At 37.2% G+C, this 26,323-nt stretch overlaps 1 protein-coding gene across 6 annotated transcripts in view; it reads left to right on the top strand.

Moving 5' to 3' along the window:
* The window catches only part of dock3 (dedicator of cytokinesis 3), a 188,068-nt gene that overhangs the window by 72,684 nt on the left and 89,061 nt on the right, over nt 1-26,323 (top strand). For all 6 annotated transcript variants that reach the window (XM_084116297.1, XM_084116295.1, XM_084116296.1 and 3 more), the window contains exon 5: nt 7,491-7,587. In XM_084116297.1, coding sequence (XP_083972423.1) covers nt 7,491-7,587 — 97 coding nt within the window. The remainder of the gene's footprint in view (nt 1-7,490; nt 7,588-26,323) is intronic.

Raw genomic sequence — 26,323 nt, 5'->3', positions numbered from 1 at the left:
TGGGGACATCAGAGACTTATTTTACATCTTGTGAAAATGGCATTATACCACCCCTTTAAATACATGAGATACAAGTTTCAATAGAAACACATTTTAGTTTAATATTTACCTTATTTTTTTTTAAATGTCACTATTCGTTTAATTAAAAAGTAACGTTACCATAATGTTTGCAAAGTTCTAAAATGGAATGTTCCCTTAACGTTCGAATTACCAAGAAAATATACTTTTAAAACATTTAAACACTTGATGTTTGGAACATTCAGAAAGTATGCTTTCAGAACCCTATATGTACATCAGCAAAACATTTTCAGAACATATTTTTGAGAAGAAAACTTCGAGAGTTCGAGAAAGGTCAGGATAAGACGCAGCCTATGTGTGCTTGCACGTGTGCAGCGTAAAAAGAGAGAGAATGGGAAACAAAAAAGAAAAAAAGAAGAAGAAAGAAACTCTGGGCTGCCTCTCCCAGTGGGAACTCACTTCTGAAAACACTTGGGGAAACTGCACATCAGGGACTGTCAGTCGACAGCTTCTCCTGTTTGTTTAAGCTTTTGATACTTTCCAACTTTATGCGCGTGTAGAACTTCACAGTCTTCCCACAACACACGTGCATATGCGCACACACACACATGTCTTTATTGTGTTCAGGCAGAAGGGTAGAGCAGATCCCAGGGGTCGTGTTCAACAGTTAAAGCTACATAAACTTATTTACAGTCAGCTTTCATTATAGTCTGACAAATCTATCTATCTATCTATCTATCTATCTATCTATCTATCTATCTATCTATCTATCATCCATCCATCCATCCATCCATCCATCCATCCATCCGATACGGTGATATGTAAAGCCTGTTCAGACAGTGACCAAATAAAAAATGTTGTGCACATTTTTGGTACAAAATTTAGGCCGGTCACAATTTGATTAATTTTCATACAAATAATTCCTTTACAGTAATCGTTTTGTCCATGTCAGTAACACTGTAACATTAGGACACATATACAGTACCTCTAAATACAATAAAATGTATGATTATTATTATAGTATTAAGCTTTGTTATGAATAAACAGTAAAATACAGTTTAAATAATATTTGAATATAATTTAAAGTAATATTATGAATTTGTTAAAATATAATATCATGATAGTTTACACAATTATATGTTTAAATATTAAATAAATATGAAACATTATTTACACATTTCTAGGGCTGTCCCCGACTATGGATTTTCATAGTCGAATCAGAATCGTCATGCCTTGCCTATAGTCGACTAATAGTCGAATCATGTGTATGGGGGTGGGGGTGGGGCTAGGGGCGGGGCTTTAACGTTTCAAAGCCGCGATGTACAGAAAATCACACAAAGATATAGAAGAAAATTTATAAAAACATTTTTGATCAATAAAACTAAGAAATAACATAAATAACTCCAGAAAGGCCACACTGCAGATTTGCATTTCACATGCAAATCAAATTAAATCGGCTAAATTACCTGTGCGAGCAGGCCAGCCTACAGCACAACATCGATGCACCGAAAAAATAAACAATTAATTTACTAAATTAAATTAGGACAGAATATAGGCCTACCTTTCTAATAAATAAAAATACAAAACGAAATAAATCAGAATCAAGTCACAGGATGAGGAGCAAATGTGTGCAAAATGCCTAAAGTGCAGGGGAACATATATTCAAAACACAAGCCACAAATAGTTAGATTAGATAACCCTGACAGATTAATAAATAAAATAAAAATAAAGAAATTATTAAAATAACGATAGTAGCCAGAATTTTCAACTTTGTCTTTTTAACTGCAGAAACAACAATGCTAAACTGGAGAGGCAGTCTTTTTAGCTAAAAATGTTCACAGCATCCAAAAATAAAATTAGAACCGGCTGAAAAGTTTTTAAATCACTTGTACCTGATCGAGAGAACAAATCCAATCTTTCACTCTGTCTGTGTCCGTTGGAGTCTTTTCAAATTGTGCGCGCATTCTAACGTGAAACCCAGTCTATGCGTGAAACATGTTAACGTTGGCCGGCAGAAGTGCGATCATGGTTTTCCTGATGCTAAATCCAGCCTTGGAGAATATCCTTTCTGATGGTGTACATCCACACTTTAGATTTTCTTATCCCAGACATTGTTAAAGATTTAAATCCTTGCCGCGAAGACGCTCCTCTGTCGGTCACGGATTGAAAGTGAAACTTAAATCTGTCACGGGGTGTTTGGATTTATTCACGCACGTTAATTTTTTTTTATTAAAAGCTTCTTGCACATTTTTATATAGGCCTACAGCATTATCATAATAGGCTGAATATTAACGTATTGACATAAAAGCTAGTTCTATGTGAAATCAGACATTGAGCGCCCTCATATAGCCAAAGTGGCATGATCCTCGTTTCATAACACCTCTGCGAAGATTCGACCGTGAGATCGGTAGTCGAATCAGGCTCCTCCTATCGAAGCATCGAATCTTCGACTATTCGGGGTCACCCCTACACATTTCTATTATTTTAATTCTCTTTTGTGTATTGTGTTTATTAAACGAGCCAATTAACAAATTATTAGTAATGATAAATTATTATTATTTACAAAAAGCATTATTTAATCAGCTCATAACAATGAATTACACTGTCTTTCAAAGGTTTGGGGTCAGTAATATTCTTATCCTCACCAATGCATTTATTTGTTTAAGAATACAGTAAAAACAGTATTTTACTATACATATTATTACTATTTAAAATAATTGTTTGTGATATAATACATTTTTTTTTTTTTTTCCTGTGATCAAAGCTGAATTTTCAGTGTCTTTAGTGTCACATGATGATTTGATGATCAAGAAACATTTCTTATTATTATCAGTGTTATAATTTAGACATGGCCCTGGGAAACATTTTAAGGTTTTAATGGTATTTTGCCCTATATTTGGGTGTTAGGTCTTCCACCATATTTAAAAAATGTTTTACACTTAAAGTTTTCCACCACCTGAAAAAGTTTGAGAATCGCTTTTGTCGTTAGCTTCAATTACAAATTTGGGTGGCATGTCCCGGGATTGAATTTTAGCGTCTCATCAGAATTCAGAAAAAAGGAGGATAATGACTCTGTAAAAGCTGTTACTTTGGACACATGTGATGATAAAGCAGAACAAAGAGATCAATCTATTTCCACCGAGTGTCAGAGAAGGACAGAGGAAGGACAATGGAGGTAAAACAGTATGGAGAGATGAATGGACAGGAAGAGCTAAAGAGACAGCAGGAACATGAAGGACTGAAGGACAGTCTCGTGGAATTGATCTGTGATGATGTACTTCTGTTACTTCTGTTGCACACTGTTATTTAAAGTCCCCATGAGATGCTTTAACAAACACAAGTTTTTTTTTTTTTTCTCCAGATTTATTGTAAACAGAATGTTAGTGCAAGACTTATCAAAAGACTTGTCCTTGATTGTATAAATAAGGTGTAAATGTAAATAAATAAATTGATGTGTTTATCTGAAAAAATAAATATAATAAATAAATATAAACAAATATTATTTAGACACTTATTTATATTATTTTTGTTATTTTATTCAAACATAGCATTCAATACTACTAACTTCTTTTTGGAGAGTCACACTAACCTCCGGTCAATGTTTGTGCTTTCTGCATCAGTTTATTTGTAAAAAAAAAAAAAAAAAAATGGTTGAATGATTGAATGGATGGATGGATGGTTGAATGAATGAATGAATGAATTTGATGGATGAATGAATGGATGAATGAATGAATGACTGGATGGATGGATGAATGAATGACTGGATGGATGGATGAATGAATGACTGGATGGATGGTTGAATGAATGAATGAATGACTGGTTGAATGAATGAATGACTGGATGAATGATTGAATGAATGACTGGACGGTTGAATGAATGACTGGGTGGATGGTTGAATGAATGAATGAATGACTGGATGGATGGTTGAATGAATGAATGAATGACTGGATGGATGGTTGAATGAATGAATGAATGCATGAATTAATGGATGGTTGAATTGATGAATGAATGAATGAATGAATGGATGGTTGAATGAATGAATGAATGAATGACTGGATGAATGAATGAATGACTGGATGGTTGAATGAATGAATGACTGGGTGGATGGTTGAATGAATGAATGAATGACTGGATGAATGAATGAATGAATGAATGGATGGATGGTTGAATGAATGAATGAATGCATGAATTAATGGATGGTTGAATGGATGAATGAATGAATGAATGAATGAATGAATGGATGGATGGTTGAATGAATGGATGAATGGATGGATGGTTGGATGGTTGAATGCATGAATGAATGAATGACTGGATGGATGGTTGAATGAATGAATGAATGAATGGATGGATGGTTGAATGCATGGATGAATGAATGACTGGATGGATGGTTGAATGAATGAATGAATGCATGAATGAATGGATGGTTGAATGAATGAATGGATGGATGGACGGATGGTTGAATGAATGAATGAATGACTGGATGTATGGTTGAATGAATGAATGCATGAATGAATGGATGGTTGAATGAATGAATGAATGAATGAATGGGTGGTTGAATGAATGAATGAATGAATGAATGACTGGATGGATGGATGGATGGATGGATGGTTGAATGGTTTAATGAATGGATGGATGAATGGATGGATGGTTGAATGCATGAATGAATGAATGACTGGATGGATGGTTGGTTGAATGAATGAATGAATGAATGAATGCACGAATGAATGGATGGTTGAATGAATGAATGAATGAATGAATGGATGGATGGTTGAATGAATGAATGACTGCACGAATGAATGGATGGTTGAATGAATGAATGCATGAATGAATGGATGGTTGAATGAATGAATGAATGGATGACTGGATGGATGGTTGAATGAATGAATGAATGCATGAATGAATGGATGGTTGAATGAATGAATGAATGAATGAATGAATGAATGAATGAATGCACGAATGAATGGATGGTTGAATGAATGAATGAATGAATGGATGAATGGATGGTTGAATGAATGAATGAATGAATGAATGAATGCATGAATGAATGGATGGTTGAATGAATGAATGAATGAATGAATGAATGAATGAATGGATGGATGGTTGAATGAATGAATGACTGGATGGATGGTTGAATGAATGAATGAATGCATGAATGAATGGATGGTTGAATGAATGAATGAATGAATGAATGAATGGATGGATGGTTGAATGAATGAATGAATGAATGACTGGATGGATGGATGGATGGATGGATGAATGACTGGATGGATGGTTGAATGGTTTAATGAATGGATGGATGAATGGATGGATGGTTGAATGCATGAATGAATGAATGACTGGATGGATGGTTGGTTGAATGAATGAATGAATGAATGCACGAATGAATGGATGGTTGAATGAATGAATGAATGGATGAATGGATGGATGGATGGTTGAATGAATGAATGAATGAATGAATGCACGAATGAATGGATGGTTGAATGAATGAATGAATCAGGGTTCCCGCGGGGTCTTAAAAAGTCTTAAAATGTCTTAAATGCTGAACTTTAAATTTAAGGCCTTAAAACGTCTTAAAAACAGCCAGATTTTCATCCGCAGTCTTAAATTTCATTTAGTCAGGTCTTAAAAAAGATTTTACCCTCGTTCATTTCCAGAAACGCTGGCCGCATTAAGTTATTACAAAGTAGCAAAAAAGTATCGAAGTCGCTCGCCAAGAGGCAGTTCACATATCGCGTCTTTTTCGCGCTCAAGTTCATTCAAATGTAGGCGCGCAGTAAGCGCACTTATAATTGAAGCGACGCGCTCGTTTTTTTTCCAGGGGCAGCAACATGAAAAAAGACATGAAGGATGCGGGTGCACCCAAACACTACGGGTGTTTTTCTCTTCTCCGTAAATAAATCTTGTAACAGAGCTACAGCAAGCGTTTTTCGGCGCTGGAAATCCATTAGCCACTAAAACATTTTTGTCATTGTGGAGTTGCATAGCAACGACAGACGCCACGGGAAAATCGGACCGAATTTTACTATTAATAATAAAATATAAGCTAAAGTGTATTGTAAATGTCACTAAATCATTTTTTATAAAAAGAATGAGTCAAAAAAGATAAATTAAAGTCTGAAATATGTGAGGTTTATCTTTTTATAAAAACCTTTTTTGTCAACTTTATTTGAACTTGTACATGTTAGTATATAACGTTGCAAGACACTTTTAAAATCTGGCTATCATTTTTAATCGTATTATTTTAATGTTTATGTTAGTGCGTATTGATGCTAATTTTATTTGTTATTTGCTGTTTTTCAACATAAAACTTGGTGAATTGATTTCATTGTGTAGTATTAGTACTTTTTGAACAGGATTCTGTGATAAGTGATAATTTTTGGCACTATAATAATTAAATGAAATGTTCATGCCATTTCATCTCTAGTTATGATCAACTATGATCAACTAAAATCAACTAATTATGTGTTTTTTACAGTAGGCCTATAATATGCAAAGTACAATTTTCTATAAAAAAAATTATATCTGATTCTGTTCTTTTCTCTGACACGCGTTGTTGGGTCTGGAAGGTTACTAATGTGATTGCTTTATCTGTAAATTAAGTTAATGCTTTTTCAATTACTGAATTCATTGAAATAAAATGAATTCTTTGATTTGAATATTTTTTGGCAATGCGTCGTGTAGGTCTTAAATTTCAATCTTTATGGTCTTAAAATGTCTTAAAAAGGTCTTAAATTTGACTAACTGAAACCTGCAGGAACCCTGTGAATGAATGGATGGATGGATGGTTGAATGAATGAATGCATGAATGAATGAATGGATGGTTGAATGAATGAATGCATGAATGAATGAATGGATGGTTGAATGAATGAATGGATGAATGGATGGTTGAATGAATGAATGAATGAATGAATGAATGAATGAATGGATGGATGGTTGAATGAATGAATGAATGAATGAATGAATGAATGAATGGATGGATGGATGGTTTAATGAATGGATGGATAGATTGATGGATGGATGGTTGAATTAATTGATTAATTTATTTTCTTCAATAGCTTTATTTGTAAAATAAAACATAAACAAATAAATAAATAGTATTTATACATAAATAAAGTGTTATTTGTAGCTATTTGTATTATTTTTTATTTAAATATTGTAACCATTCATTACTACTAACTTTTTTTTACACACTAACCTCTGGTCAATGTTTGTGTTTTCTGCATTGGTTTACTATAAAATAAAATTAAATAAAATAAAATATTTAACATAAAATAATTTAAAGCATAGGTGAGTACGGGCAAAACAAACAAGAGACAGTACCTTCAATGACCTGTAGATGGCGACATCACTTTTGCTATAGCAGAAATAAACAGCAGCAGAAAAAGTTAGGAGCCATGCAAAATGTAACGAGTAATTCCACTACTCATCACTACTCATGTTAACCTCTGGCGAATGCCTCTGTTTGTGTGCAGGCAGTATGAGACCGTGGTCCCCCTGGAGGACCCCATCATTACAGAGGTCACCTCTACTCTGCAGGAGTGGTCTGTCCTGTGGAAACAGCTGTATGTGGTGAGTCCCGAACCGTCACAAAAACACACATTACCGTAGACACGGATCACAGTACTGGCAATGCTGGAACTGCTCCATGTAGCTTTAGTGTGTTTTGTACAACATTGTGATTGCAGTGTTTGAGAAGCTTCTAGCATTTTTTAGCAGTTTTTTCTTCCGAAAAGCAAAAGAGAAGCTTTTGTGAATGTTGTTATCTTGGATTAATTGATGAATATCAAAGAGCACTTTTAAGTGCCCTAAGCAATGATTTGAGTAATTCTCAGGCAGGAGAGGCTTTGAATGCGTTACTCACACACACACGGAGACTATGCGATCTGACAGAGCCCTTTATGTAAGCCTGTACTGAGGATTACCAAGCATTAGTGTATGACATGACAATGGGACTCTCTCTCTTTCTCTCTCTCTCTCTTTCTGTTTTTGGGATGTCAGACATGACGTAACCACAGAGATTTCAACAGCGTTGATTCGTGTGATTCGTCATTGCTTACTGCCATTTTGACTACATCTTCTGCTCAGCACAAAAAGGATGACACAGCATTTTTGCACACGTTCATCATCCAGTTATTAACACTCAATTTAGCTGCGAACACACTGTTCTTAAATGTTTTGTTGTTATTATTTTAATAATAATAATTGTCATTCTTGTTGTTGTTGTTAATGTCTTTACTTTGCCTAAAATATTTTTGATTGGCACCATCACAGCAGAGAAAATAGCTTGTTTTCTGCATTTATCTCCGGTTCCTCAAACACCTTTTTGTTCTCAATCATTTCACCAATTGAAAGACATGAAAGCTTGCAAACGCGGCTTCCAGGATCCTGACAGCCTCGTAACGCGGCTCAGAAAATAAACGCTAATTTGGTGGCCGGCTGAATCAAGGATGACTAATTCCCACTGATTTGGATTGCGTAACGAGGCTGTGGTTCAGCGGATGGATTCATGTTTTAGAAACGTGCAGGACAACAAGCAGAAAACAGTCACGTGGAAACAGTTGTTGTAATGGCTTGTCTCCATTAAGATCTCAATGTTTCTGGGACTCCGACCAAAAGCCAGAACTCTTATCAGAAGCCAACGCAGGCGATTAATGTGTTTGACTAATTAATCAACAGTGTTTTCTGAATTTGCTGTTTGCGGTTTGGCTGTTTCTGGTCTGGCAGATTCATGTCGTCTTCTTCGCATTTCTGTGTGAAACTGATGGAGCATGCTGAGTTTGCCTTTATATTGACTGACAGGTTTCCCTATGGACATCCGCTTTTAAAATGGAACACCGGGTCAGGAGACGGTCACAGAAAGACTTGTGATTGATCCGCACCCTTGGCATACAGACACACATCTGTGGGATTGGGATGAGGTTCCTTACAGTGACAGTGAAGTTTTGTGCAAATCCTCAAAGCGTCGGTTTCCTCTCAAGCCTGTCACACGAGTGACCCGAGCCAAATATGTGCATATTTTATGTGTTTTAAGGCTTAGTCATGCATATATTTGAGGCTTCGAGCTAAAATGACCAACTGCGATTATAAGCACACCAACTTTTAATGACATTGCTATCCTCAGATTATGGGAAAGTGCTTCGGTTTCTCCGAAGTTTCATGAAATGGGCTGTACTGTACATCGCTCATTAAAATATCTTAACTTTCCAGAAATATTTGGTCAGCAACATTCAAATCTGTCTGTTATATATAACACACAATAGTTTCTGTATTTAATTCATTATTCACAGAATCATGTCGTCGACAAGAATTGAACATCGCTGCTTTTCTCATAAACTCTGAAAGATCATTTCGAGATCGTTCTCCAATGCATCATGCTTTAAATCGCTGTTCTCTCGCAGTCGCTTAAGCGTTCGGTCAGCCTGTCATCTTTACGGTAAATGATCTTTACTCATGCAGAAGGATGCAGCTGTCAGTGTGGTTCTACTTCCATGTGTCATTAACCCAACTGTACTGGCAGATCATCCCACCGGAAAGAAAAAGGAGAAAATCAGAAAGGAGGAATCTCATTTGTTTCTCATAGAGAGCAGTCACAATTTGAGAATTTTCATGATAAAATCCCCTTAATATCACATTTCTCCTGGACTTTCAAAAGAAAACTGAAAATATTCTGGACAAATCCTAAAATCAAATGTTTGTTTGTTGTGACTTTTATATATTCCGTAAAATGCATGTTATTGATGCACCCATGCGCATGTAACATGCCGCTTTAATGCTTCAGCTGGGCTTCTTTTACTCAGTTATTTTGCAGCCCCCATTCGTGAGATCGCCTGCAGCGTGAACCAACAAAGATGTAGCAGCACATGTGTGAAAGCTTTTTTCATTTTCATTCCATCAGTGTGATGAAACCTCATGTCATGCTGTCACTTCATCCTGGTTAACTGTCACTCATGCCCCCCCCCCCACCCCACACACCACACCACACCACACCACACCACACCACACCCCACCCCACACACACACACACACACACACACACACACCCACCCACCCACCCCACGGTCCACACGCTAGAAAACCTTTTCTTCCTCTCACCTCCCGTCTAGACCTGGTCCATTTCAGAAGGGCCATGTTTCACTTGAACTGGGCTTTCAATGGTTAGCATGTGGTATTGCTGCTGTTAAAGAAAGACAGCTGTAGAATAGTCATTATAGCGCACTATTTGATTCTGGGTTTTGTTTAAACAGACAGCAAAAATCCTTTTTGTTTTGGTTCTGTTTCGACTTGCCTTGTTTTGGCTTTTTAGTTTTGTCTTTGTTTTGTTTTGCCTTGTTTTGGTCTTTGTTTTGGTTTTTCTTGTTTTTTTATGAAGTTTTGTCTTTGTTTTTTTTGTTTTGTTTTTTTTTGTCTTGTCTTGATTTTGTTTTTGTTGTGTACTTTTTGTTTTGTCTTTGTTTTGTTTTTCCTTGTTTTTCCTTTTGCCTTTTTGTTTTGTTTTGCTTTGGTTTTTGTTTTGTCTTTGGTTTGGTCCAGTTTTTGTTTCGTCTCTGTTTTGTCTTTGGTTTGGTTGAGTTTTTGTTTTGTCTTTGTTTTGGTCCAGTTTTTGTTTTGTCTTTGGTTTGGTCCAGTTTTTGTTTTGTCTCTGTTTTTGTTAGAGATGCACCGATTACAATTTTCTGGGCCGATTCCGATTTCCGATTTTTCATTAAGTTAGACCTGCCGATACCGATTTTAGCCGATTCCGATTTCATTTTTTCTAACCACTTTACAGCACACACAAATATTTATTTTATATATTTTCTGTAATAGAACATTTTAAAATTTGCATAGTTCACACACATCTAAAGTGCAGTGTTATGGAAGAACCATTTCCTTTTCACATTCAATATCCAATATTTTTTTATATATGTATTTAACAAACTAAACGTCTGTATGAAAACAGGGAATGGCAATAAAATAATATATAAATAAAAAATAAAATAATATAGCCTTGCAGTATAAAGATATTTCTCAAAGCACACACACACAGGCCTATTGCAATCACTTGTACAAACTGAATAATAAAACAAGTTTAAATGGGTACATTTTCTATAAATATTAGTCTTCGTTTTCTTTTCTGACATAGCCTACTCTAGTTCTTGTTAAAACACGCAAAGTCTGTGCATTTTGGGCACTTTTTTGGTGAAACCCTATTTAGGCTATTTTGTCCATCAAAAGTGTGCTTTCCCTTTAATTGGCCGATTTTCACGTGACCGGCGACCGGCCGGTCAGTCTGACAAATGCCGATTTTATGCCGGTCAAATGCACTCGGGCGCCGCATGATTAACATTGCGCATAGAAAACCTCGTGAATTACGTCCGTTCAGACCGCAAGCGCGTTTTTTTTTCCGGCGTGCATGTTAATCAATGAGTGCATTCACAACGGGAGCAGGAGCAGCGCGTGAGCGTCAAGCAGGAGCGTCGTGAGCAGTGCAGCAAATGGACTCGGCGCCGAAACACGTGCTTCACTGCTCGCGACGCTCCTGCTTGATGCTCACGCGCTGCTCCTGCTCCCGTTGTGAATGCACTCATTGATTAACATGCACGCCGGAAAAAAAAACGCGCTTGCGGTCTGAACGGACGTAATTCACGAGGTTTTCTATGCGCAATGTTAATCATGCGGCGCCCGAGTGCATTTGACCGGCATAAAATCGGCATTTGTCAGACTGACCGGCCGGTCGCCGGTCACGGCCGATCACGTGAAAATCGGCCAATTCCGGTCACCAGCCGATCAATCGGTGCATCTCTAGTTTTTGTCTTTGTTTTGGTCCAGTTTTTGTTTTGTCTCTGTTTTTGTCTTTGGTTTGGTTGAGTTTTTGTTTTGTCTTTGGTTTGGTCCAGTTTTTGTTTTGTCTCTGTTTTTGTCTTTGGTTTGGTTGAGTTTTTGTTTTGTCTTGGGTTTGGTCCAGTTTTGTCTCTGTTTTTGTCTTTGGTTTGGTCCAGTTTTTGTTTTGTCTTTGGTTTGGTCCAGTTTTTGTTTTGTCTTTGGTTTGGTCCAGTTTTTGTTTTGTCTCTGTTTTGTCTCTGTTTTGTCTTGTTTTGGTTTTTGTCTTTGGTTTGGTTTTCTTTTTTGTGTTTTTTATTTTGTCCATGATTCATTTGTACAGGATTTTCAGTGGTTAGCATGTTTTCTCGCCACTGTTTGCAAAGAAAGTCAGCTGTAGAATAGTCAACATGAAATCAAAATGGACCGTATTTAGTTTCTTATTGCACTATTCTGTGTCTTATTGTACATGATTCATCAACATGAATATTTTAATTGTCTCTGAACAACCCCTGACACTTAGGTCATGTGGGCTGTTGATTAATGTTAACTAGTAGCCAAATATATTTTGAGCTATACTAGCTAACAGCATTTTTCGCCTTTCAATATCCTGTTTTGCAACATTATTGAAGTGAAATGTTTCAAGCTACAAGTCAAGTACAAGTATTTAGCTACTTTGCTAGTTGCTAACGAAAATAAACAAACTATTGATGGGCAACCAATTAACAGGGGCAACCCTGTTTGAACCAATATTTACATAATTTCATTAGCATTTATTTATGGCTTAATATTGATAGCCACAAAAAATATTTAGACTTTTGAAATATAGCAAAATCTGTGATTCGGTAAGACACTTACAGTGGAAGAGAATAGAACATAATTTCTTCTTAAAGGGTTAGTTCACCCAAAAATGAAAATTCTGTCAGTAATTACTCACCCTCATGTTGTTCCAACCCCGTAAGACCTTCGTTCATCTTCGGAACACAAATTAAGATATTTCTGATTAAATCTGAGAGCTGGCTCACTCCTCCATAGGCTTCTAAAGACATTATAACTTGCTGGCCCAGAAAATGCATTAAAGACATCGTTAATATAGTCCAAGTGACTACAGTGGCTCAATCTTAAGTTTATAAAGCGACGAGAATACTTTTTGTGCGCAAAAAACAAAACAAAAATAACGACTTTATTCGAAGTCTCGAAGCCTCAAGTTTTTTTTACGTAGTATAACTGCGTAGCGCTTCTGTGTTGTACGTCACACGCATCACACACATGACCAGCGTCGGCCAATAGTGAGCCTACGTGTGACGTACAACACAGACGCGCTACGCTAAAACACTACGTGAAAAAACTCGAGGCCCAGAGAGAAGGAAATGAATAGTGGAATAATGTCGTTATTTTTGTTTTGTTTTTTGCGCACAAAAAGTATTCTATAAGCTTTATAAACTTAAGATTGAGCCTCTGTAGTCACTTGGACTATATTAACGATGTCTTTAATACATTTTCTGGGCCAGCAAGTTATAATGCCTTAGAAGCCTATGGAGGAATGATCCAGCTCTCAGATTTAATCAAAAATATCTTAATTTGTGTTCCGAAGATGAACGAAGGTCTTGCGGGGTTGGAATAACATGAGGGTGAGTAACTACTGACAGAATTTTCATTTTTGGGTGAACTAACCCTTTAAATTGTAAGAGTCATCTTAAATTAATACTGACACCTAGCGGTGTGGATGTAGCGTTATGCAAAAATGTTTGTAGTACGCGTAGCATGGTTGTTTTAGTAGTAGTTTACTAATAGCTTTAGTAGTTTCTCAACCTCCAGTTGGTTTTCTTCCAACACTTTTCTTAATACATTAGCCGATGTTGAATGGTTCACATATTGAATGTGACTTGTACAGATGCTGAGGAGTCACGACCCCGGGAAGGTGAAATGTGTGGTGACAGCCTGAGGCAAATCGTGCTGCCAGGTTGCGGTGTGTTCTGCAGTGATTCACACATTGACTCGTTCTGCATCATGTTTCCAGCAAAGACAGGTGAACTGTGGGGGTCTCTGAATGTCTCTGAATGTGACGATGTGTTAAAGACAACTCACTCCGTATTTCCATCGTCAAGAACTTTCTTGAGGAGGTCAGCTGTCAACTGTATGCCAGCTTTCTGCACTAATTTACAGAAGTATTATGTAAGAATAAGCGTTTTATTTTATACAAATCCAAATAAAATACAATAAATCAGGTAATTGTACAAGTCAAACCCCCATGGTGCAAAACAAGGCTCCTGGGATACATCAACATGTCTCCAAAAATCAATGTTTCCTAGAACACTTTCCCCCTAGAAAACTGTCCTCTTCCACTTCTAACATCGTGATTGGCTACAATTTACATGGTAAAAAACACAAATTCAATCCACAAAAATCAAGTGATTTATTATTATAAATATATTTATAATAAGTAATATATTAACTTTATTCCATGTTCCAGGGAATTTGGCTTAATCTTGACATAATTTGACCAATACCAATTAGCTACCCATTGATAATTACGATATTGTGTCACTGTTGGAAATACGATCATTCCGTCATTACAAAGTGTTGAGGAAGGCAGATGCTAAATAGACAAATAGACAACATCAAAAAGATATTACCCTGGGTATCCTGAAGAAACACTACTGATCTTATTAGCTTTTGTGTTAGATGGCTGTAGGCCTGATTGTGGTTTCTGATTGGTTGTCATTTTATTTGATGTTCCTGTTGGCAGCAAAATGTTTCTAAATGTCAAGACACTCATTTGTGAAGTGCTTCTTTGGATGTGACACTTTTGTCACTTTGAATAATCATAGAAACGACATTGACGCATGTTTAAACAACATCTGTACTTGTGGCCTAAATATCTAACGAATAGAGTGGTGCAGGGATGACGTGAAAACCCCGAAGACTAATTCGCCACTGGTTCCCTCGAGATTTATCTGTTGGGTTTTATAATGGTGTTTTTCAATGTAATAGTGAAACAAAAGTCTGTGGTAGACATTTTTATTGTGGATTTTTTTTTTTTTTTTTTGGCTGGCTACATCATGCGTTGTGGTCGTGTATAGGCGCAGGTCCACCATCTTATCTGGATACAGCGAACTACGGTAAACCTCGGGATAAACAGAGAGACTAATGTTAGCGTAGATGCCATTCTTCTTATGATGAAACAAGTACATCAGGTATTATGGGAAGTCTTCTCGGTTCCGGCTGACCTAATTTATGCAGCCTAACAATCATTTTACATTATTTGAATTATAGAAACTCCTAATGTTATGTGTGTATGGCAGGTTAAAGAGATCTGTTTTTAGTCTAGATATAAACTGACAGACTGTGTCTGCTTCCCGGACAATGTTAGCAAGACTGTTCCAGAATTTTGGTGCTAAATAGGAAAAGGATCTAACGCCAGCAGTCGATTTGGATATTCTAGGTATTATCAACTGGCCAGAGTTTTGAGATCGCAATAGACGTGAAGGACTATAATGCATTAAGAGCTCGCTCAAGTACTGGGGAGCTAAACCAAAATTCAACAACTAAAGTTGTATTGTTTTGTAATTCCCTTGCATTGTATGGAAAAGAGCAGCATTAACATTCTGCTAAATATCTACTTTTATAAAGTTAAACAGGTTTGAAACAACATGAAGATTTAAACTGACTTAAACTATTTAAATTATTCATTCATTTTTACTTTAGAGAATTATCAAAACATTAAATTCTCATATATTAGTGTAAAGTCCTTGGTGAGCAAAAACAAACTCAAATACTGATATTATATTCCTGTGACTCTGCAGATCGTTGGTCATTACTGGCCTCTTTCCGTGCGAACGCCTCTGTCTGCCTGAAAGCAGGAATCATAGTGTCAGTGAACTGTGTGGGCTGGCACATAGTGTCTGACTAGCCTGGCAAATTGCTGTTACTAAGGCAACCCCCCTCTCCAATGGCTGTCGCCGCAGAGGTGAGGGGGCGATCCGTGCGTGTGCTCGGCACCCGGACCTCTGTCCAGATCAGCCTGTGAAATGTCTTCTTACCTCAGATCTTAGGTAACTCAGCAGAGCTGAAATCATGCGGCTTCAGTGTACCAGACCCTCGTGAACGGAGTGTCCTGTTCCGAAGCACTGGAGCGTTCTTTTGATGCTGTCTGCAGAAAACCTCGGAAAGTGACATCACTAACCCTAAAATTTACATAAACCCCGCCCCGGGAACACGCAGTCCATGTTGAGAAGAGGAAGAGTTGGTGTAGTAGAGCACATTCTGCTCACTTTTCACATGCAATACAGTACGTTACACAAATGCAATAGCATGTCACTAGGTAGGCATCTTACAACAGTTCCCATATGAGCAGGATTTATTTTATAGATAATCATGACAGAATATGCTAATCAAAGACTTAAATCAGCAACATAAATTCATCAACTAACCATTCAGAAACATCCTGTTGCATTCTACATGTTGTCACTTCTTCTTGAGTCTATCCATCATTGTCCGACTCCAGTTTAAACATAAAAGGGAGAACAGTTTCTGACATTTTAATGCTTGTCTGCGTGAGGTAATCGGAGCTGCTAACACACACACACACAAGCTGTTGAAGCTCCGCCCTCTGTGCCGGGAGCAGCAGCTCATTTGCATTTAAAGGGACACACATGAAACAACACATTTTTCCTGACCCTCAAAAAGGGACAATTTTAACATGCTGTAAAAAAAAAAAAAAAAAAAACTGTGGGGTATTTTGAGCTAAAACTTCACATACACACTCTGCGGACAACAGACACTTATTTTACCTATTGTAAAAAGGGGCATTATACCACCCCTTTAACTTAATTTCAAACATGTCCCAAATTTTGGTAAAATTTTTACTCCTGAAATGTTTATCTATGTGTAAATACATATGGGTGCTATTTTGTTACCTTTTTTGTAGACATTTCCATTGGTTACAAACTTGTTTAATTCTTAAGGTCACAGAGAGTCTACTGTCTTGAAAAACAAAAGAATGTTTAATTTTGTGCAAGAAAGCTTGAATGACATTACAAGTGAGCTTCATGGAAAACCGACACTATAGTGTAGAATATGATATGAATAAGAATAAACATTATTACATATGAACTTAATAGAAATGCAAGCTCCCTTTAAATATCCCTCAGCTCTCTGCCTGTTCAAAATAGGAACAGAAGTTTAAAAAACAAAATCGATGCCACAAACTCTTCAGCAATGTCAAGTTCCTTCTTTTTAGCTACATCTCTTCTACTCCTCCTCACCCTCCCTCTTTCCCTCCGTCTGTCTCGCTTTCTCTTATTTTCTCGCCCACCATAGTGCCCACTTTGTCTAAGCTAATTTCACAAACGGCCGCAGCGGGGCGTCTCGATCGCAAAAAGACAAACCGGAATTTTCCAGAGCCACGAGGATCCAGAGAACTCTTGCCGCACAGCTTGTGCTCAAAATGAGGCATATTACTGCCTTCCCAAGGCAATCCTACTCCACTTCCTGTGTATTTTTAACATTTAGCACTATTGTTAACTGGGCTTAATGATAATGCTTCAGCCTGTTTGTCGTCTCCTTTAACACTGTGCTGTCACTAACAATGGCTCGATCTGATTGGTTGATTTAAGACTCAAAAAGACAATCGGTTTGAATGACTCATTCACTGACTGAATACATGCACACTTATGCTAACATGTAACAAGGGTACTCTTAATAATTAACATGTTGCATTCTCCATATAAAGTGCTCAAAATGGCAATTTCTTTCATGTTTAATGTATCTACAGTCTTTAATGTATTAAGCATAACACTTTTCTGGTAATAAGTGCTTTGTGTTTGCTAATGCAGATAGTTTTGTTGTGGAGCATCTGAAATTCTCCTGCATTGCCCTGCAGTTCTTTGAAAGGTTGCTAAGCAACTAGTTGTGCAGTTGTGTTATCAATCACTGATGAGCAAAACGAGAGAACAGGAGACGCCCGGAGATGACCTGACGGATAGCCTGAGTGCATTTGTTGAGGAAAAACAACTTTTGCAAGAAAGAAGGAAGTGAAATAAGAGGGAATTTTTTACACTTGATCACCAGACGATACTCAGTGATAATCTTTGTTTTTGGTATTTTTGAACTGAGCCTCCCACAAGAATAAAAAAAAAATGACAGAATTATTATGCATAATGCAAGAGGATTAAAAAATCTGATTGATCAGATCGTCTGTAGGCATCTCAAATTGCGAGTTATTTCCATTCATAGTATTACTTGTATCTGTGTGTATGAATGATTAATGTTTTTGTTATCAGGAAGAGTTTTCACACTTGAAATTCAGCTCGAAACAGTATAGTGGCCCCAAAAGATATTTGGATATTTTTTTTTTTTCTATTTTAAAATCTTAAAGTTTGGATTTATGTATTCTAACTCATTCAAGTTGCAATACGTTGTGATCCAATTCATTCAAAAACACTGATTCATTAAAGAACAAAAAGATTGAGTCATTGAATCATTCCCTCAACTGAAGCACTGATTCATACAGGCATGAAACAAGTGACTCACTTGTTGCTATTCACTGAATCATTCACTCAACTTTGGTCAGAAATTAAACAAGTGACAAAACAGGTCAAACAAAGGAACAAAACAGGTCACTGTCTTAATGAATGAATCATTTAATTAGTAGGTGTGTTTGACATACCTCGGTCCTGGATGATCACTCTTCAAATCGCTCTCACAAATCGTCATACACTGATCAGTCTTTGCAGCGCTGCTTCAAGTCGAACACACCTAACGTCGTTATAAGCAAATCATTGACTCATTTGATTTGTTCAAAAAGACTGATTCATACAGGAACAAAACAGATGACTGTCTTTATGAGTGAGTCATTGAATCATTGACTCAATTTGTTTAAAGCACCGAATAATTCAAGAATGAAACAAGTAACTGTCTTTATGAGTTCTTTAACAATTTGATCATTTACTTGATTTGATTTGTTCAGTAGCATGTTTTATTTAATTATTCTCTTTGTGAATAATTGAGTCATTTTCTCAAACGATTCATTTAAAAACACTGATTTGTTCAGGAATGAAACAAGTGACTGCTTGCATGAGCGAGTAATTGAATCAATCCCTTAACTGAAACAATGATTCATTAATCCGTTCAAAGATTCGAAATTTCAAAAGTTCAAAAGATTTGTTCAGGAGCAAAATTTTTCAGGATTTATGAGTTTTTATGAACAAATAATTGAATCATTGCCTCAACCAATTTGTAAAAAAAAAAAAAAAAAAGTAAGAATGAAACCGTTGATCCTTATGTGGCTTTGTTTGGAATTTTTTATAGACCCCTTTTCAGTTAGTAAACAACATGATCACTTTTTTTGTGGGCGGAGCTTAGATGGAGGCGGAACGATTCTCCTGGCCGCTTCACTAACGTTAGTTTGCAAGTTTTGATAGCTTGTTTTTTAACAATGACTGGAGAAAATCCGATTTTATCTTAATGTGTAAGGTCCTAGAGACCGTGATTGTTATTTGCAAAAGTTAATTTTAACGGACGGAACCAGATTGGCCGACCCGTACACGCTCAGTCAGTGGATGAACAATCTGACAGGATTAACGTTAACGCTGAGTGGCCTGACATCTGTACCTACCCGAGCATAAAGAGAAACTGAGGGCATATCCATATTTCAATGCCTATAACTATATTTGCTGAATGGTCACGTACACGACTTGTGTGGTACGATCCGCAGTTCTGCCAGACCAGCGCCAAGGCCAGAAGACGACCATGTAAAGAGTGACATTACAGTGCAATTTTAATGATGTGAATATTTTCTAGAAATAAAAATTGCAAATTATTATTTTTTTTACTTTACCAGGTTCTTCAAAAAGTCTAGTCAAAATCAATCACAACAATGTATACAATGATCCATGTAATCTTTTATATTATATAACATTTTATCTTGTAATAAATATTATATTAATTTCTTGTTTATTGAACTGCTGAATAACACTTACAATAAGGCTGTTGGTCAGAATATCAGTATCGGTGTGAATTACTAGTGTTGTCGTATCGACGACCGAGTCACAACCATGCTGATCTTTTGCTCATGTGATATTGCCTAATTAGCGAAAATCAACCTCTTCCAGACGCAAATGCTTACATCAAAAAGACATGTAAAGGATATATGTCTGCAAAGATCTCCAATATTGTATGAGGGACAGTGCGACGATGGCTGTACAAGTGTGACGGCGGGATGTAAGGTGTGTAATACAGTGTTAAACGAGTCTCTCTGGGCTCCGCGCTGCTCTGAGACTCAGGGTGATGATTCACACCGAGTGACTCATTCGGCTGGAACATTCCGGTGAATTCTGGCATAAAGGAGCAGCGTGTCCAACAGGTTTACAACAAGCAGATCTGGGATCGACTGCGCTTATATTTAGAGTCACAGTGACAAAAGATAGGATGGAGGAGGGCTGTATTTTTAGCTTTATTTTTGCCGGTCACGTCTCAATACATTAGCGAAGATATGTGTAGCTCGTTCAAAATGATCAACTGATCTTTGAGCTTTTCCATCAGAGATTCTGGTATTATGTTCGAGTGTGTCAACTCCTACCCACAATCCCCTGGATTATCTGGCCCTGTTGTGAAATTGCAGATATTGCTTTCTTATTGAGCGTGGTATATCCAGTCACAGCATAAAGAGTCCTGTTTTAAAGTTTTGTGAGTGTTTCATGCTGTAAACCTGGTAAAAAACCCACAGATATGGACAAACAAGAAGAAAAAAAACCTCATTGTCTAATGCTTCAACCTATTTTTTCTCTATCAAAGGATAGCTCTCTGACAGTCTACCCATAATGCATTGCGATTCATTCCGCCCCCACCCATTGCATTATTATCCTGGACCATTTGCAGCATATTTGTTGGAGCCGTTTCAGTCCAACCATTACATATCATATTTTGAAACACAATGTTCCCAGCTGAAGCTGAAGCTTGCTCTTAGATTTTCTCCAAATAAATCACTTTTAATGAACAAAGATTCTAAACAGCAAGTGTATAATTTGGTTGTAGTGGCTCTAAACAGAAGTGCAGTTTGCTTGTTTTTGTCAGTCAACCTATGTTGTGAGTTTAGGGGCAGGACTACCTGTTTGTTCAACCAATGGCTGATGGGGAGAGTGATTGAAACAGTTTTTTAAACTGCTATTTTTGCAGCTCTGTTTGGTGCTGCCTGTGGTGCAGAAATGACACACACCTTTAAGGAAATATCCTTCCTGCTTCCTGTCAGGTAAAGCTCTGAAGGTGAATTTACGAAGACATTTGATTGGGTTTTTTTTTCTGTGGCATTAAGAGTTTGATGACATTTTTGTCCTTTTGCCACACCACTTTAGGATGGGCTCACCTTTAGTCACTTTTGCCAACTCATACTTATTTTCCCAAGTTCCCCAACGCTACCTACAACACAAAAAGTTGCTTTGTTGCAAGTGGAAATTCACTTCCACAATATGGATCCGTTTCAGCATCAGTGCCACAGACCGACTGGATCTTCGTAACAATATGGCCGCACAGATGCCTCGCTCAGCTAGTGTGGCTTCTTGCGGATCTCTTGCTGTTTTCAAGGACTCGCACAATTTGTAATGCCCATCCATGAGTGAGAATATCAGCCTCACGATCTGACAAAGCCTTCCTGGAATCTATATTTGAAACAATCTGAAAGCTGCACCTGGATTGAATAGCCCGAGATGGTGGGCTTGGATTTGATTCATTGCTTTAGAGCAACAACATGTGCCTAATCACAGTATGATTGTAGGTGGCGCATGGTAGTTGTCAGCTTGCCAAGAAACCACATTTGCCACTCATCTCTGTGAAATTAGAGTGGTCATGAAAAATGTTTGAGCCTATCAAATCAGTGGTGTTTGCTTAGGGAACGTATTTTGAGATGTTAGAACATGAATGATACCTCAAGTCATCAAAATGATTGGATTTGGATTTTTTAAATAATTTTAATAATTATTATTATTTATTTTTTAATAATTATAAAGCTAAGACACCTTCCTTTGGGCATACATTATCAGTATTCATCCATATCTTGCTCAATTTTGAATATTTATGTTTATTATAAATGCTCCCCTATTTTTACATTTAGACTACCATTATCATCATCTAATGGTGTGTGCACACCAAAAGCGAATTTAATTATTTGTGCGAGTAGATTACATTACAAGTCAATGCAAAGACATGAATAGACGTGAATTGGGCGACGAGGTTGCTGGGAACGCTCGACATTCGCCTCAATCGCGTCTTCCGAACAAGTTGAAAAATTTCATATTTTTTCACGATGCGTTGTCACGCAAGCCAATCAGTGAACAGTTTATTGACAAGTCCGTGCACTGGGAACCTGTCATCCTCAAGTAACTCTGGAAGCGGCTCCAGTTCCTGGAGTAGATGGTAAATTTCACAGAGTTGTGTGCGCCTCTGGATGTTGCTGTGAACCCAGACACCTCAGCATTTGGGACTTCCTCAACAGGTACAGAGCAGCAATAGTAGTTATCTCCAACATGGTTGATGATGGAAAAAATGGCAGAAAGAAATATTGTTGGTAATGCGCGTGAAGACTCCTAATCGTGCAAGTGACGCGAAAAACAAGAAACATTCCGCGAGTAATCTAGAGCAAGTAACGCGATACGAACTGTCACTAGCACTGTCGTCATCTGTTTAGCTCGCCTCTGGCCCGCCTATATCAGATAACCTGATGTGACTGGTGCAGCTCGGCTACAAGGGCATAGTTAATGAGCATCATTACTCAATGCCAGAGTAACTCGCTGAGCAAATTCAAATTGTGCTCTCGCGAGAATTTCCAGGGTAGCACCCATGGGCGTGCTGGTCTGAAAACAAGGTGTGTTCAGGCGCACTGAAATTCAGGGCAACTGAAGTAGACTGCACCACTGACCAACAAAAACCTGGTCTAAAGTCAATGGCGCAATATTTTTTTGTCATTTAAAGAGTGCGTTAGTAATATGCGCCTATCCTGCTTGCACGCTTCACTCAAAAAAATGAACTAGGAAGGTTGTACACTTTACATAATATATTTATATTTAGTTTACTTATAATAATTGTGTTTGTTGACTTGAAATGTTTTTTTCTATTAAGGTCCACGTAATTATGTCTCAGCTTAACAGTACAAAATCCTAACGTGTTGTCTAAACACAAACCATTTATGTTAAGTAAAAAAATTCTTACATCCAGAGGGTGGCAGTATAGTGCGACGCCAACTGCCATTTTGCCCTAACTTAATTTGATTGTGTTCAATCTGCTTAATATGTAAAATTTAAGTTTACTTAATCCGTTTGTGTTGGATTACATGAATGATTTGTGTTGCATTAACTGAAACTGGGCAGTGCTTGTTAGTTCCCAGCATGCTTTGCATATGGTTGAATTAAGAGAGAATAAATGTTAAAATTAAGTGTTATTTTATGTTTTTTTGAGAAAATGAGAAAAGGGGAAGACTTGATAGTGTGTAATTGTGTGTAATGTTCAATTACTTTGGAATTATTAGAACCATTTAAAATACAGTGGGTTACCATTGTGGAGAAGTGTGGAACATTTTGTTTGGCTGTGGACTGATTTGGTTACTTTTAACTGCTTTGGTTGAAGGAGCATGTAAATCTTAGCATTTAAGATGCTAATATGTGCTACTGCTAGCAAATAGCTAGCTATAGTCTATTCATTTAATTATGTGTCACTAAAATAAATAAAATATGAATGGGTGAATGAAAATAACAAACACATAAGTTGAATGCAAATTAAGTAAATTAGTTGGGCTGACACTGTTAAATTAAGCTGTGTCCAACCATAGTAAATAAGTTGAATCAACCTTAATAAATTAAGTTGACCCAACGTAAGTACATTAAATTGGAATAACAGAATTGCATAATGCTGAAATAAAGCAAGTTAATCATGTGGAAATCATTTCCATGATTTTTTTATGTTCATTCAAAGAGTTATTTTTTACCCCGCACACAAGTAGATCCGTTTGCTCGCTAGAGAAGCGTTCAGTTTTTCTGCTTGCAAATTCCGCCATGTAAATAGCGAATCCGCCATGGTGCGAGCGCAACTGGCTTTTAAAGGGAATGGGAGATGAGACTCTGATTGGTTTATTGCACGTTATGCCATATAAAACACACCCATTACTCATTAAGAGAATAGGGACAACCCTTTTAGACCATGCGCCGGGGGCGCCGACCATTTTTCCCGTTGTTAAACTAGCAAAAGTGGAATCGGACACGCCCTAAGTGCACTTGCGCCGTGCACTTTAGACCTTGCGCTTAGATCGTTAAAATAGGGCCCCATGACTTTCACTAAAAGTTCATCTTTAAAGATTACTGATACTGATTCAGTGGGAAGGCTAGCGCTCCTCTATGTATTCGCTCTCATCCCTGTCAGTGTTTTTTTGGGAGTCAGGGCTCTGGAAATCATACTGGCAGCGGTTTCCTCCAATGGCAAGCATCCCTGGCAATGCCTCTGCGTTTCTTCGGAGATAGCGAAGGAGGGAGGGAATGTGTGTGCGTGTGGGCTGCCGAGAGCTTCACACAGTGCTAGTTAGTTAACTCCAATACAATGAGGGAAAGAAAGGCAAGACTTCAGGAAGAGGGAACGCAATCATATGCGCTGTCCAAAATAGATTTGCGATAAATTAGAGTGCACGAGAGAGAGAGTTTCTACATGTATACTGCTCGAGAAAGCATGCGCTTCTGTTTGACGTGGGTGGCAGCGTGTGTCTGAATGCGCGTGTGATAGAGAGAGAGAGAGAGAGGGAGAGACCAGTTGCAGAGAAAGAGGGATCGAGGTATTTGATAGCCTATGATTTCCTCATGTTTAGAGCGGCTGCACTGGAGCATTTTGAGAAGAGACATGTCGGTCTGTAGCGGTAAGTAATTTGAGACCATATAGTGCTTTGATGCGCTTTGCAAGGTATGCTGGACTTGTTTGACAGAGTAGATATTGTGCTTATTAGTGTCAGTTGCATTCAGGCCCGGGGTTATGACCTTAAAGCATGATGCTTTCTGAGGGCTGCTGGTACATGAAGCGTTCGTCTTTTGTTTGGTGTCATGATATCTTTTATTCAAATTTTTTCATCAAGTTTAATTGCACTTTTGTATGGAAAATAAAGCATTTCGCAAAGTGAATGCACAGTATCCACTAATATTCAAGTCTTTTGTGCTTGTTTTGTAATATGTGGGAAAGTGGTCATGTTGTTATGTTGTTGTTTTTTTCTGTTTAAAGGAACAGTTCACCCACCAATGACAATGCTGTCATCGTTTACTCGCCCTCATGTCGTTTTAAACTAGTTTTCTTCAAATTTAGTTGCTTTTTTGTACAAATAAAGATAGTATTTGCTCATTTTGAAGTCAGTTGCACTTGTTTCGTAAAATGTTTTGAAGCTGCCCTGGCCGTTATTTTTTATATAATTTAAGTCATTGTGGACTGGGACTGTCAAGTTTAAAAATCAGACAAAAGTTTAGTCTGATTCATGAACAAATGACTCGCTTCACTTAATGCAAGGTTTCCCAAACTGGGGTTCGTGAAGGAAGTGCAGGGATTTTGTCAGTTCATGAAAAGCCAATAATTGATTAAATCATAAAAATGTCAAATAAATAACTGTAAAATAATCACTTGCTCAAAAAGATTAAATATTTCATTTGTTTACTTCTTGACCATTTACTGACATCAGACAACTGTGAACATGCAAATGATTTTAACTTAAAATACTTAAAATACTTAAAATAAATATTTAAGAGCATTTTGGCAATCACTGATTTAATGAATAATTCAAAAAGAAGAGTTAACTGTTTGAAATAGTCTGATGAATCCTTTACTGAACTGAATCTAGTGTGTACTGAATCACATCTAACTTACTAAACTGCAAGTTTTTTTGGGGTGGACTGCACCTTTAAGAGCTTATACATGTATTTATGTAGCCGAAGCTTTTATCCAAAGTGACTTGCGGTTGCACTGGTTAGCAGCTCCTTCTCCTCATGTTTCCAAGAAACTGTTAAGCAAAGATGGAGTATCACTTTAATGTGTTCATGGCTACTGGAGGTGGAAAGATGTTTCACCTTCTTCAGGTTCCTGGACTGGATCTTTAGACACATTGGGACATCTGATTCATGTTGCATTCATTTCATTTCAGTGAACATGTTTAAAGACTTCGCAATTATTCGTCTGAGTTTTCACGCAGAAGTGTTCCCAGAAGTCCCAGCTTGACATTTTACGATTTGTTTTATCATAGAAATGTGTTTTACTGCTTCTGTCTAATTATATATTGTGTCAAATGCTGTTGTACATTATAGCTGATCATTATGGTTGATAGTATTAATTAATAATTAATATTAAATATTGCTGTCAAATCGATTAATCGCAATTAATCACATCTAACAAAAGTTTGTATATATATCATATATAATGTGTGTGTGTATGTGTGTGTGTATAGATACAAATAATTGATTTAACAGCACTAATTTAGTGAAGCATGAAAAGTAGAAAT

Source organism: Abramis brama, assembly GCF_963993115.1.
Source record: "Abramis brama genome assembly, chromosome: 6".
NCBI lineage: Eukaryota > Metazoa > Chordata > Actinopteri > Cypriniformes > Leuciscidae > Abramis > Abramis brama.
The sequence above is the reverse complement of the archived record's forward strand: the minus strand, read 5'-3'. Positions and strand labels throughout refer to the sequence as shown.